Source organism: Strix aluco, chromosome 4 (genome assembly GCF_031877795.1).
Source record: "Strix aluco isolate bStrAlu1 chromosome 4, bStrAlu1.hap1, whole genome shotgun sequence".
In the NCBI taxonomy this organism is placed as follows: Eukaryota; Metazoa; Chordata; class Aves; order Strigiformes; family Strigidae; genus Strix; species Strix aluco.
In genome coordinates, this window is record NC_133934.1 from 121795370 (window position 1) to 121809968 (window position 14599).

At 47.6% G+C, this 14599-nt stretch overlaps 1 protein-coding gene across 6 annotated transcripts in view; it reads left to right on the forward strand.

Annotated features, from left to right (window-relative positions):
- Positions 1-14599, forward strand: part of INF2 (inverted formin 2) — a 44504-nt gene that overhangs the window by 4819 nt on the left and 25086 nt on the right. For all 6 annotated transcript variants that reach the window (XM_074825274.1, XM_074825275.1, XM_074825269.1 and 3 more), the window contains one exon: positions 14175-14583. In XM_074825274.1, the coding sequence (XP_074681375.1) occupies positions 14190-14583 (394 nt within the window). In that variant the 5' untranslated portion in view covers positions 14175-14189. Of the gene's footprint in view, positions 1-14174; positions 14584-14599 lie in introns of those variants that run through there.

The following is a 14599-nucleotide window of genomic DNA, read 5'->3' on the forward strand; positions in this document are numbered from 1 at the left end:
ACTGCAACCATAAAACCTCTAAATTTAGTTGTAGTTTAAAATGGAAAATATTGGTGATTTTGCCCCTGTGGAGGTCAAATGAATTTGGAGACTCACAGGTCTGCTCCGCTCCTGCCTGCTCTCCTCAGGGAGTCGGAGCTGCCTGACCCCCCTTGCCCCCCAGCAGGGCCAGTGCCCCACAGGGGGATGTGCCAGCCCCTCCCCATCCTAGTGGCTGCACAGGGAGCTGGTCCCTTGCTGGAGACACAGCTTGTCCCCAGCCTGCCCCGGCAGGCGGAGGGGATGAAGGAGGGAAGCGGCAGTAGCAGAGCCCCTTTCCTCTCTCCAGATTGATGAATGAGGATGGCATCACTTCTATTTATTTATTTATAACCGTGGTGAGCAGCTCTGTTTGTGTCAGTGTAGCTAAGGAATAACTTTGTTACCCTCCACTCTGTCAGTTAAATTGCATTATCTTTAATAAGGCAGCTATCTCCATGCTGCTTCTGTTGTGCTGGTTTCCCCTATCTGGGAACTGTCTACTCCTCGTCCGTTCTGCTTTTCTGTTAAGTCATTGCACGGCATTCGCTGAAAGCAGTGAGCTAAGCATTAGCGTTATTTTCTGACAGAGGCCCCAGGTGGAAACAGAAGTTCCCATAGTACAAGGTAGCAGCTTTTTGCGAGCGATGGTTTTCTTCCCACAGCCTGCCAAGAAACCAAGCCGTGGCACATCAGCTCTCTCTACCGCCTGGCCCAGGTGAAGGTAGTTCACCTAAATAAAAGGATGGTCCCTGCTGCCAAAGAGTTTACTCTGAGGAGTGGGTGCAGCCCCTCACGGGCTGGGTGTGCAACCCAGGGGGGCTGCGGGAGGAGAGGCAAAGCCACACAGCCCCCCTGTACCATTAGTTTTGCACTGGCCTGACTTCCAGCCGCAGTGCTGCCCAACACCAGGCTCATCCCCTCCAGTGCAGCTGGTCCCTCAGGGGCACGGGGTGGCACCGGGGGGTTCCAGGGTCTGGCTTTGGGGGTTTGGCCCCTTTGCTGCTCACAGCTGTGTACCCTGGGCGGCTGCCTCTACTGTGTTGGCTGTGTGAGTAAGCCTCCCTCCCGCCCCAGAAACAGCCACAATCTCCTCCTTTGTGAGTTTGTAGCTCAGAAAAGGCTGATTCATTCTCTGAAGCAGATTAATTACTTCTGCTATTTTAAAAAAAAAAAAAAAAAAAAAAAGAAGAAGAATCCTTTAGAGTTCGTCGGCTTAACTTTCAGCTGCGTGTACAATGCAGTAAAGCAAATGTGCTCTGAGCCAGAGCAAAAAAGTTTGCATGGAAAAAAGAAACTATGGGTTGCAATATTTACCTGGTGCTTCAGCAGTGGGGTCTGCAATATAGGAAGTATTCATGAACATGTCTTGTTCTTGACTTCTATGACAAGTGGTGCAAATTTGAGCCTGTCATGAAGGTGAATTGGGAAACAAATATTTTTATTCCCTGATATGTTTTATAACTTGTTTCCCTTCTGGTTTACATCATGCTGATGTGGCACCCGGCTCCCCGATTAGCTTGCATCCGAAGCCTGGCTGAGCTGCTCCATTTCTTCCTCGGAAGGCTGCTTTCCAGCCTGCTTGGCTCTGTTCGCTTGTTTATGCACTGATGGGCTGTAGTTCCACATTTCAGAACAAGCTGTCCAATATTCATGAGTTATTTTGTATTTACCAAGTCCTGAGGCTTCTTTTATAAGCTGGGGGATAAATTCTGGGTTTTGTTATTTCCATTGCTGGAAATGGACTGAATCTCCACAACCATTACCAAGCCCTAAACATGGCCTCTATTTATCTAGAAGAAAGGTAGGGGAAAGAACTATCACAAAGCTAAATTGATTTACAAGTCTGTAATCCCCAAACCCCTGTTCTGGTAGGCAAGTGCTGAAGCAAGCCATATGTGTAGAGATGAATCACTTATAAAATTATATCCTAATATTGGTTGTATATTTATTTATCAGATAAATATAGTGATTTTCCTCTTGAAGATCAGTGACAGCCACATGCTCAGCTGGTATAAAGCACTGCAGCTCTTTGGACTATGAAAACCTGAGGATATGACTGAACAACTCATTTCTTTGCAAAGAGAAAAACAATACCAACTACTTGTTTCTAAAGTAATTTAAATTATTATGCAGGAAAAACTAAGAGATGAAAGTGATGGTGTAAGATATCCTGCATGTAAGTTAGGCCTATATATAGTGAGGCCATTTTGCCCCAGCATGAAAATTTCCCATCATAAGCCTCCAAAGCACTGGGCTATATTAAAATCCCTTCACATTAATTCCACAACTGAGTTAGAACTGAAAAGATAATATCTAGGAGGACAACTTTAGGTCTTCTCGAAACAGCTGGACCAAGTACTGTGGCAAAGTGAAGGGTTAAGCCAGTCAGTGTTGTAGGATTACTGTGTTATAAAATAAGGACTTCAAACTTTTTCATCCAACAGTAGAGAAAATATTCAGAAGACGTCTTTGGAGTGGATTAGTTTTGAAATCATGCTAAGCCACTCTTCAGCAAGAATTTATTTTAAACAGCTCAAATGCTTAACTTCTTGAATTAGCAGCTGAGCACGTTCTCTAATTACTCTTAGTAATGTTCATATTCAGACAAACTCACAGAAGAGTATCTGGCAGTATCTGGGTCTGTTCTTAACATGTGCAGTATGTACTTTGCCTGGGCCATTAGGAATCCTAGCTATGGTCAGCCTTATCTGAACAAAAATGTTCGGGATGTTTGGTTTTGGGCTGTTCACCAGGTGAGATGCCAGCCACCATGATTCATCAGCAGTTGAATGGAAAAGCTGATCTCGACAGGAGGGAGTCACGTTTGCACCCTATTTGGAGAACAGCTGGAAAAACGCTGCTTCCTTATGCACTATTCTGGTGTCTCAGTAGCTGTTTTCAGTGGGAATGTCCATAAGTGTTAATATGGATCTGGGTAGCTCTTTGGCTTTAGTGGTGATGACAGCCCTTTCCCCTGTGATCCTCCTGCATCATACTGGTTTTTAGGGAAGAGCTATTCCCTGCCTGAAGATCTTAATCCTTGTGCAAGTGGGAAGAGTGTGTGCCTGTGCCAGAGGAGCATGACTAAAACCTGCACAGGACCTGCCTGCCTCTCTCCCTCTGGGGCAGGGCTTGAAAGGTCTTTTTTTTGTAATTACATCTTCTCACTACTGCAGCACCAGTGTGTGTGCAAGGGAGCAGAGTTCGACCGCCTTGGTAGCCTTCATCCTGGCAATTCCTAAGCGGTTCCCCTGCAGCCCTTAGCATGGGTGTAATATATGTATGGAGGATAAATAAACTAAATAAGTATCAGGCTCTTTACTCAGCCTGTGCTTAGGAGCACATACATCCTTTAGAGACCCTTGCATGGGTCTATGCCCTTTGCTTTGGGTAGAAGTCCTGGTGCAGTTTGGGATTTGGGCAGAAAATTTTTGTCATTGCCTGTCCAAAGAAAACACCAAGTTCCCCAGGGTTAATGGTTTAATCTCCCGGGGTGGAAGCACCCTCCCCAAAACAGGATGTTTTTTTGTTGCAGAAGCTTCCTAAAAGAGCTGTGGAGCAAATATTTCGGATGTTTAAAGCAGATCGACCCCATTAAATACAAAGTTCCCGGAAATACGCATGTGCTGGCAGTAGCAGAGTCCTTTATTTTCATTATCTGAAGTATCCATCAGATAAAGAGTACTTCAGAAGGCTTTTTTTTTTCTCCTTACAGCATCATCTAAAGTGAATGTATTCAGCAGAAAAGCAGTCAGAGAGTTGGTCTGTGACAAGAGGGCTGGAGGGGTGTCAGTCTCCAAGAAGGGCAGAGAAATTCAGTGACCAGAAGGGCCAGCAGTCAGCTTTGCAGCTCCTGTCTTGCTCCCATGACTTCCTGAGGATGCTCAGATGTCTCTGCTCCCCAAGGAGGGAGCAAACTGGCTGCTTTCACTGTGCTCTCCCAGTACTTGTGAAGGTCATCACTGGCCCACCTCACCTGCTCCCCAGCAGCTCCTCTGGCATCTCCTGCTGTCTCCATGGCACAGGGTCAGCCTGCAAAGGCCAGACGCCTTCCCTTCCTTGTGGGCAGCGGGAAGAATGGGCTCTCCTCCTAAATTTGTATGTCTTCACCTGGCCAACCCCCTTTTCAGTGCCCTTTCAGCACTTTCTTTGACATTGGTTCTTCTGGTTGCTTAACACAGAGTTCAGTTCTCAAATGGATGAAGGTGTGTTGTTGAATTATCCATATTTCGTTCCGGTACCCTATTTTTTCCCCTATAAACATGGTTGTCTTCACTGTCTCCATAGGAGCCGCAGTATCCAACAAGCCGATCACAGAGATGCAGAGGCAAATATTACACCTGTAATTCTTGAATGCTGTCTGTGCTGATGTTTAGTAATTTAGTAGCGGGTGATGCTAGGCATTTTAGGCAAGATCACCTAAAAAGAGCCATTGCAGCAGACCTCTGGCTGGCATCTCTCCCTGCCAGCAGAAATGAGCTGGGTGTCTCCTTTCCAAAATCCTTGACACAACTTAGAAGAAAAGCCACTGGCACAGGAGCTGATTTGTCACATAAACATAGAGCAGCGAGAAGACACTGATTGCTGTAATTAGGAATAATCTAATTCCTAAGGGCAAATGGGGTGTATTTATTTCTGTTTAATTGGATTCCTGCATTTTGTGGACCTACCATGTGGGCGGGGGAGCCACCTTACCGCGATCCGGAGGCAGCAGAGCGATACTGGAGCTGGAGAGGGTCTTGGCTCTTCTTTACCTAATGTGGGACTAAACTCTTAGTTTTTGATTTAATCTGTCTGGTTTTGATGTAATTACTATCCAGAGGCCCACCAAATCATCTGCTAGAAAATCAGGGTTGGATTGATTTGCTGGGGGGAAACCATTAGCCCTCTCCCTGAGCAACCTGAAGGCAAAGTTGCTGGGATCAAAGCTCGGATGTGAGGGGATGGATCCATTAAAGGTTTTATGTCCTTAACACCCTACATCCTTGTGGTTTGGGGGCAAATCTTTGCTCCCCAGGACAGCACTCTTCTCTCCTGGGAGATAAGCCTTCAAACTCCCAACCAGCACCGCTCTCCAAGCACATCAGCATGGGGCTGCTGCTGCTTCCTCCAGAGGAAGAGGAGGCCAGTGGTGCCGAGGAAACCCTCAGTCCCCAGGCAGTGCCCAGAGCGTTCAGTCAGAGACACAACCCCACGCATGGACTCTTTCTGGTTGTGCCATGAAAAGCAAACGCCTTTGCTGGGGCTGAGTTACGGACATTCGGGTGGATGGACCTCGGCTGGGGGCTGAGCTTGGCAGGGTGCAGAAGCATCTGTCTGTCCATGAGCTGCTCCCACACAGGCTGGTGTTAGAGCGCGGCGAGGGCGCAGGCAGCTGCCTGCAGCAGCCGGGCAGAGTTGCAAACACCTGGAAGCAGCACAAGTGATGCATGAGCTGGGAGCAGGAGCTGGCATCCAAACCCCCTCATTTTTCTCAGTTACTGCCCATTGCTGCTGCTGTTCACGTGCCATGGGGCCTGCAGAGGGACACTGCAGCCCTAGAGCTGGGTTTTGCACTTTTTAGCTCATTTTCTCTGCTTCTGCTTATTTTTTATGTGGACACAAACATTTCTGGCATATCTCATAGGTCCAGGCTTCAGATGAAGCCTGATGGGAGCTGATAGCCCTTTAAATTTCTTCATGGTTGCAAGGACAAGATTTTGCAACACCAACAATCCTTTCTTTGCATGATTTTTTTTTTCTCATAACTTCTTATTTTTTCCCTGAAACCTGCTGTGAGCCCCATCCTGCTCCCAAGAACCAGATTAGTGACTAATCTTCTGAGGACTTGCAGATTACACTTCAGGAGTGCATGTACTGTAAAGTGACATTCATTTGCAGTTGTAAAACCCATCGTGAATTAACATTTGTCTTGAAATGTATAAACATACCCTCAGAGTGCTTCCTACGGCAGGATGGGGAGCTGTGCAGAGTCATTTCCCTGGATGTTGAATTGTTATGATGAAACTGCCTTAATTAGAAAGCACGTGGGCAAGTTCATCTTGTAAAGGCTAGCTGAATTTGGACCAAAGAGACGACAGATCAGTGTATTTCTGATATTGGTGAAGCTGTGCTTGTGGGTTGAGTTTCCCCACTAAGGCAGGAAAACTCTTGTGGGCTCCAGCTTTTGATCTAGGGGGTTCGACTCAGTGTAGAGACCACACAAAGTAAGAAAAAAACAGCATTTGAAGCCTAACCGCTACCCTGAGCCAGGCAGGAGGTCTCTGCTAAAATGGGCCATGTTGAAATATTCACAATTTAATAATAACTGGCTTTCAGTTAACACCTCCCAAGAGGCGAAATGGATGCATTTTACAACTGTGGCTCACAAACTAGTTTCCATGTGAAATCTCAACCAGAAAGGCACAGAGACATTTTCTGTTAAAAAGAGTCTTTAAAGTCTTCAGAGCCTGCTCAGCCCATAAATGTTGGGCTGGACCGAAGCTCAGCGGGACCTTAGGGGTGCCCTGGTGAGAGCAGGATTCTCGTCATTGAGCCCCTGACCAAAAGGACACCGCCTGAGCCTCCGACCTTTGCTGTGCCGCCCCTCTCCTAGCTGCCCATCCTGGGGTGGGCAGCCTTGGGTCGGACTTCCTTGTTATTTTAAGCTGTCCTGGCTCTCCCAGCATTTCAGAGACCTCTGAGATCTTGCAGTGTTTAAAGCCCCAGTGCTACAAAGACAGAAGACCCTGCGCAGCTGATGCAAAGTGCACAGGATTGTCCCTGCTGCCTGCCACCCCCACGCTCTCCATCCCACCCAGCCTGGCTATACTTCTTCCTCTTTTTTTCTTTTCTTTTTCTTTTCCCTTTCCTTTGCCAGATCATTTCCCTGCTTTGATCATTTCCCTGCTCTGAGTCACCCCATGCCAGGACTGCTTTCTCGTGCTGACGGATGGAAGTGCATGGAGACGTGTGCAGTTCGGTGCAAGCCTTCCTCCTTCCCTGGAGCCCATGGAGAAGTGTCACCCAGCATAGAGTGAATGAGGCGGATGAGAAATGACATGCAAATGCCTTCCCTGGAGGCTACAGAAAAGTCACTTCCTTGCACCTTTCGGAAGACTGGCATTTACATACTATTAGACACCGATATTCTGTTGAACTTTCTTAGAGCGTGTGATTTGCAGACACGCTCGTTTGGGGATTTAGACTTTATTGACTGAAGGTTTCTTGGCAGAGAAGGGGAAATGAGCTGGCTGGGGAAGCGAGGGCTCGCACAGCCAGTCAAGAAGGATCCTTCCGTGTGAGAGAGACAAGGGAATAATTTGGCTTCAGCTCTGAGGTAGGAATTCTTCCCTCTGCCTGTTTTCTCTGTCCTCTTGGCATCTTGTGGAGGTGTTTAAAAACAAAACAAAAAAGCAGTAAAGGTTTTTGGCTCTCATAATATCTGTTTGTGTGACAGCTTCCCACTGAACAGGAGCCGGGAGAGTCTTAGAAAGTTTCCACTGCACTGTCCGTGTTGCTGGGTAACAGTTTCTGCTTCTCACATGACCCCCAAATTTTAATAATAAATTGCATCCCAAAATGCTGAATGATGCTGGAATCACTGGTAGGTGGAGGTGCTGCCTCTACCCAAGCACTGGGGCAGGGAGCGTGGGGAGCCTCCAGACCCACCTTACACCCTGTCAGGACTTTTGTGGGATTCCCGACCTGAGTCCAGTTCACTTCTGGCTGGGGTTGGGACACCTCGCTGGCTCCCGTGGGTCTGCTAACGGCAGCAGGGAGGAAGCGCTGGTGAGACCAGGGTGAAGTGTTTGCAGCCCCACCACCTGGCATCCCTCCAACCTGAAATCTGCCGTGCCTCCGAGGGCCTGTGGTATCATACGAGGCTGCTTCAGGGCTCACATTCACTGTGGAAAGCTTTTGAATTGGGTCGGCTGACTTGGCACTCAAACAGGGAAGGCTGGTGCCTTGCTCCTGGCCAGGTCTCCCCAGTGGCAGTGGCCATTTCCAAAGCAAAGGTCTGACAGCTGCACCAACCTGATTTAAATCTGGTTTACCAAGTTAAGGTAAAGTGTCTTCAGACAGTGTTACTGTTGTAACGAAGAGTGTTTTTAAACCCATTTAAAGCTAAGCTAGTGCAACCTTTAAATATAAATAAGGCTTTAGATGCCACTGAAGATCCTAACATAAACATTCTTGAGCATCTTGCTTGAGCTCGATTTGTATGTGGTACCTGTAGCAGCCTGATGATTGATTTACTTACTTATTTACTGGCCAGGAAGAAGGCACTGGTGATTATTTTTGCTGGTGTGGTTAATCCTGGTGTAACCCCACCACTACAAATACATATTGAACGGACACATTTACCCCTTGTACAAGACATCACACGAGATCATAGTTTATATTTGCCCAGGAGAGAGAATGTGCTGGCACACAGCATCCTAATAGTGGTGGATGGGACTGAATCAGGACAATGTGGTTTTCCTTTCTTTGTAAAAGAATAAGCTAATAAGCTATACTGGCAAAATACATATACATTTATTCCAGTATGGCCATGGTCCTTCTTGTCTATGCACTGAAGTCCTTTTCTGGGAGTTTGCTGCCAGAAGAAGCTGTTGCCAGCCCCGTGCCACCCCCAGCCAGTGCGGGGATGGCACAGCTCCTGCCCGCCAGCCGCAGCGGGCTGCGTGGCCGTGCTCCCTCATTTGCTAAAGACAAAACCCTCCCTGTATCGGTGCGGTGCCTCTGAAGACACAGCCGACTCGGGCTGCTTTGTGAGAGCTCCTGCTTGCCTCACACATGGGCTGTGCCAAAGCAAAGCATAGTATACCAGAGACTTCATTAACTTCTTCAGTAATGCAGAGCAAGATTGGGCACTCATTCCAAGGCCTTTTAATTTTTTAAGCATAAATCACTCATTCTGCCCTCTGATACAGGTGAGAATCAAGAATACATAGATCTAAAGTTGACTGAGACGACTGGTTATGGCAGAAAAAGGATGAAGCAGCAGTTGGTTTGCATGCTGAGGCAGTCTGTTGGGCAAACTATGTTTGCACCCCTCCATTTCCCACCATACCCTTACCGTCAGCTCCTCTGGGAGACTAAGTATGCTGCTGGTTCCTACTGATGCTAATGGGCCCACACCAAGGGGTCAGGTTGGTTTCTAAAAGAGAGATTTGTGGGGCCCCCCCCCACTTCTTTTGGTGCATGGGAGGGCGATTTCGTTAGCCTGTACATACACAAGCTGTTCAGACGCTGCACAGGCACACACAGTAGTACAAATGAAAGCAAGAGGAGAGGAGGAACAAACCCATCATGCTTCTTGAAGTGGTTTTAGAAAGCAGAAAGCCAGGATGTTGTTTCTTTTTAGTGACTGAGCAGTCTGACATGTTTCAAAATACAAAGGCTCGACATATTCCCAGCGGCAGAGTGAAAACTGGAACTATCCAGAAGCAAAACCTATCATTAGCAGTCAGCCATGCAGAACAGGCTCCTGAGCGCCAGGAACAAGCACGGAAGGGAGGAGGGGCTGAGCAGCAAAAAAGAGCTTTTCTTGAGGGCCGGTGGTGTGCTCCAGCAGCCTTGTGGAGGGAAGTGGAGGGCTGTAAGGGCAGCACGTGGGGTTGGGATGCTCTCAGACTTCTTCAAAGGGCAGCAAGGGGCTGCTGTTCCCCCCTCACACCCCCCATCCTGCAGCATGGGCAGGAGGTCTGCTCCCAAAAAATCGGAATGGTTTTGACCTGTAATTTTTCTCCCTTTTGTTTTCAATCAATTATACTTAGCTGCCCTGATAAATCTGATTTTACATGTCCTCCCAGGTCCTTGCTGTGATCCATGTCATCCTGGTGGCATGCAATAATTTAGACTGAAAGCTGTGCTGTGCAGCTCTGTTCTCCACAACTTTACACGATGGAGAAAGTATTGACATGCCCTGATTTATCTCCCACAGATGTCATCTCCCTAGGAGCTGACTTGAAGGACAGAGGGGGACAGAAAACTGAATCTGGGAAGCAGCTGATTCAAAAAGAAAGGAGGAAATTTTATGAGCTGGGTTGGATGGATGCAAGGAACATCACAGCTTTGCAAACGCAATGATCCAAAAAGTTAGCACCATGAACCACGATGTTGCTGTGGCTGGATGCAAGAAAACAAGCCTTTATGATGCCTTTATGTTTCCCAAAGGAATCTCTTCAAATTAAGAGTATATTTGCATTGACGTTTCTTTAGTTGTCATTCCCCATCAGGCCTAACCAACCTCTGAGGGTGAGAAGCAAGATGAGGAGAGGATTGCATTTATCACGGTGAATGCCGTGGGTGTCCCCACAGCAGCATGCACAGATGTGCCATCAGAATGTGCCCTAGGGAGCAGCACACAGCACTGATGCCGAGCCTATAGCTGGGGAGGGTAGACCATGGGTGCTGCAGGCATGGTCGGACACAGAGGCTGGGGACCTTGCTTCCACCATTGCATCCTCCTCTATGGCCCGTGCAGCAAAAAGCAAAGCTCCCCATGCCCTTCTACTGGCAGGAGGTGAGAGGTGAGATGTATTCAGCCTTTTAAGTCTAGTGCCTTGTCTCTTTTTGTCAGGGAACTTTCCTTCCCTCAGCCAGCACAGTCTAAATGGCCTCTGTGAGACAGCCAGATAGATATGTTCCATTCTAATCCCTTATCTGTCTCATTCTGCTGAGATCATTTACCTGCTAATAAGCTCCTGTGGTCAGAGATAAAGGGTAAAACTACCAGCCCTTTAAGGATGTTTCTGCGTGGCTTTGGAACACTGTGCTTCATGGAAAATATGGAAAGATGTTGCATTCATAATATATCACTCATATCTGTGTTTGTAAACAGATTTATCACACCATCTGCAGAATCGTACTGCAGTCTCCTCCATAGTTATTTCCTTTCCATTTATATAGTACAGCTCCTCTTTATTTTATTCCCTTTTTACTATTAGATACATTAGCCGTCTTTTTTAATTCCCTACAAAAAGAGTGCATATTCTGTGGGAAAGAATATTTAATCAATCCAATTTGTTCAGTTTAGTGCATAAAAACACAAGTCGGTACTGTTTAGAGAGGTACCTGCCTGGGTTTGTTTCTCATCTCTTCACATCTGTGCGGAGCAGGTGGGGAGGAAAGGATAATTCAGAACAAATCCGCTGGTAAACAGGATGCTCTGTCGGTATTTCCTGCCTCCTGTTGTACTGATTGAGCTTAATTTTCAGAAATCAGCTAAACCTAAGGTCAATAATGCTATTATAATTTCTCTGACTTTCTGTAGCTGATACGATATATAACGAAGTATTTGTACAACTGGGAGCAAAAAGCCAGCCCACTTATCTGGTTTGATAAGAAACATTCAGTCATATGCAAATTTAAAAAATTATTTGCTGAGTATAAAAAGAAGTCACACTGAGAGAGAGGGAAGCTTGCGGTTGGCAGCCACTTCTGCAGCCCCTTCTACAGCACGAGCCCCGGCACAGCTCTGGGCAGGGCAGAGCCCAGGCATGAGCCGGCAGGGCCATCCTCCTCCAACAGCTGCTCCTGCAGGCTTTCCCACCCGGTGGGACCACGAGGCTCTTCTGTGCACACACAGGGCCCAAAACCGGATCCTCTGCTTGGTGCACACTTTCATTTTGGGGAGAAGAAAGAGTCTGGGTTACAGCAGAGCCCAGAGGAGGGAGTCCCACCCAGTGAGCCAGGGCTCGGCCCCCACTGCCAGCACTTGGGTTTGTGCCCATCCCCTGTGCAGAAGGAAAAAATCCAGGACAGTTGATTCCTCCTCCCAGGTAGGAGGCTGAGGGATCTTGGCTCTTTGGGGGAGCCACCAAAGAACGGGGATGGGCAGGATGAGCTGTGCTCCACTCCGATTGGATGGTCCTCAGCACTGCCCCACACTGAAGGTCTGGCCTTGACCCCAGGCACTGGAAGAGGACTGATGGGCTTGATGCACAGCACGGGGCAGGATTTGACCGCAGCTCCTTAGGAGCGCCTCTCCAGCCCCATGCATGTAAATTTGCTTCCACGAGAGGTGTAGGACGCTGCCCTATCAACAGGGCTGTGACCCTGAGGCAGGACACTTTCACTTCTCTCCCTCCAGGGAGGGAGGATTTCTTTTCTCCTTTACATTGAGCCTAACCCAAATTCCTGGGCTTGGGTACAGAGGAGTGACTGGGGATGACTAACTCCAACAAGAATTTTACCAAGAGTGAGTCAGGGCTCTGGGCTGCAGACAGTGATGACAAGTCTTAGAAACTCAAGCCTTTACTTTGGCAAGAGGGTTTGTTTTTGGGGTTTTCAGTTTTTTTATATGGTCCTTTTTTCAGCTGTACAGTGTGTTTTCAGATGGTATATTCGCAACTTCACGTTTTTCGATCATGACCATCAGTTTTTCAGATAAGAGCTGTGAACAACTGGGCACTTGGCCAGCTCTTTTCCCAGTGAAGCAAAGGGAAACTCTGTAAGAGAGTTTCTCCAGAGCTCTCTGAAAGGATTTTCTGTGACCATATCCTGCTAACTCCACCACCCCCCTAACCCTTACTCAACACAGCCTTTGATGCTGTGAGCTGAGTGCCCCGCCAGAGAGTCCCATCAGCACCTTTTCCCAGGGGAGCTGTTCAAGCTCTCTCGAATATCCCATCCCATCACACTTTGCATCTTTCCAAGAGGCATGTTTAGACCTATAATGCCATGCCTACAACAAATTAGTGAGCAAACTTTTTGGCTGTGTATTTGCCAAGGGGTGACTGCCAAAATGAGATTTTGGGGTAAAGCAGAAGCCATGCAGCTCAGCTGCAGCGAAGCAGCCAGGACCTTTCTCAGCAGTGCAGTCCCCAGGAGAAATCACAAGGCAGGCTTTAAAATAATGAGGTTATTACTAACTGTGGTAAATGGTCCATCCTTTATCTTGGCTTTCTGGAAAATAAGGCCTTTCAGAGATTTCTCGGGTTAGATTTTTCAAGCCTTTTCCTACACGCTGCAGGGCTAGAAACCCTTGTGCTGGAGCTGATAAGGGAAACCAAGACTCTCCTATAATCCCTTCAGTTCCCCAAGTGTTGGGTTTTGGGTGCCAAGTGCCCCCAGGTTATTTTGAGCCCCATGCAGGCTCACCAGCCCAGGGTAACAGAGGTCCCAGTGGCACGACAGGGAGGGGAGGTAGTGTTAGTGGCTGGCTTTGGATCCAGCAGGTTTATCCCCCTTTTGTGGGACAAACTGTCCTCTGTGGGAGCAATTCAGCTTTAAAACGATTGCATTCAGCTTTAAAATGATTGCATTCAGCTTTAAAAAAGGACTTGTATTGTATAACTTAATTGATGTGAGTCTGAAAAATAATAATCCTGCCTAAAAACATAAAATTGGGCACCAAGAGTTAATTAGACTTGGTTTTGCTGTCTCTCTGTGCTGAATAATCTCCTCACCCTCCTTGCTGCTAACAGCGTGGCTGAGACAGGCCATGTCCTCCAGGGAGATGGGCCTTGAAGAGATGCTCCCCATCTCCGAAAAGACACACTGCTGTTTTCACAGCCTCCCGCTGCCATCTCTTTGCTTGCAACCTGTTGGGCTCTCACATTATCACATGCAAGCACCATGTTTTGCAAACATATTTGCTATTACAGCAGACAGGAAGAGATTAAGTGAGTGCTATGAAACTAACCTCCGCATCAGTCAAAAGAAACAAAAGCAAAAAATAACAGGGTAATCGGATGCTCTTATGAGCAGGATATGCTCAAAATTATTTCTCCATCCCATTACAAATGCTTAGAAACTGCACAGCCTCTCCAGCGCAGTGAGATTTTAAAGTGGTTTAATGGGAATAAGGAGTTCAGAGCTGATAATGCCGCCTCCAACCTTATCCTTTTGCTGCATGAAAATAGGTAGTGGCTGTTGACTGGTGTAAATTGGCTAATTTTAAATCTGTATTTGCTGACTTAGATGTGCTAAGAGTGTCTCTACAGAGTTTTCAGGGCCTGAATGTAATGTATGTGGTTAAGGAGGGGATATATTGAGTTTCTTCAGCAGAGGACTGGTTCCAGTGTGTGCTCTATGTGCTGGAGAGCTGGAGACCTGCTGCAGTTGAGCTTTACATCCCGATCACTAGGAGAAAAAACAGGGCTGCCGGAGAGTTGTTGGTCAGTCCAGACAAACTTCTCACTTTGTTTTTTCTTTTCCTTCAGGACAAACTGTTCACGATGTCAATCAAAAAGGAGGGTGCCCACAAGAAGTGGGCTGCCCTGAAGGAGAAACTTGGACCCCAGGAGACTGACCACTCGGAGGCCAACCTGGAAAATGCAGAGCCAGAGCTGTGCATCCGTCTCCTGCAAATGCCATCGGTGGTGAACTACTCCGGGCTGAAGAAGCGGCTGGAGAACAGCGATGATGCCTGGATGGTCCAGTTCCTGGAGCTGTGTGGGCTGGACCTCCTCCTGGAGGCTCTGGACAGGCTGTCTGGGCGCGGAGTGGCCAGGATTTCTGATGCCTTGCTTCAGCTCACCTGCATTAACTGTGTGCGAGCGGTCATGAACTCCCACAAAGGCATCGAATACATTGTGAGCAATGAGGGCTACGTCAGGAAACTCTTCCAAGGTGAGAAAACATCTTC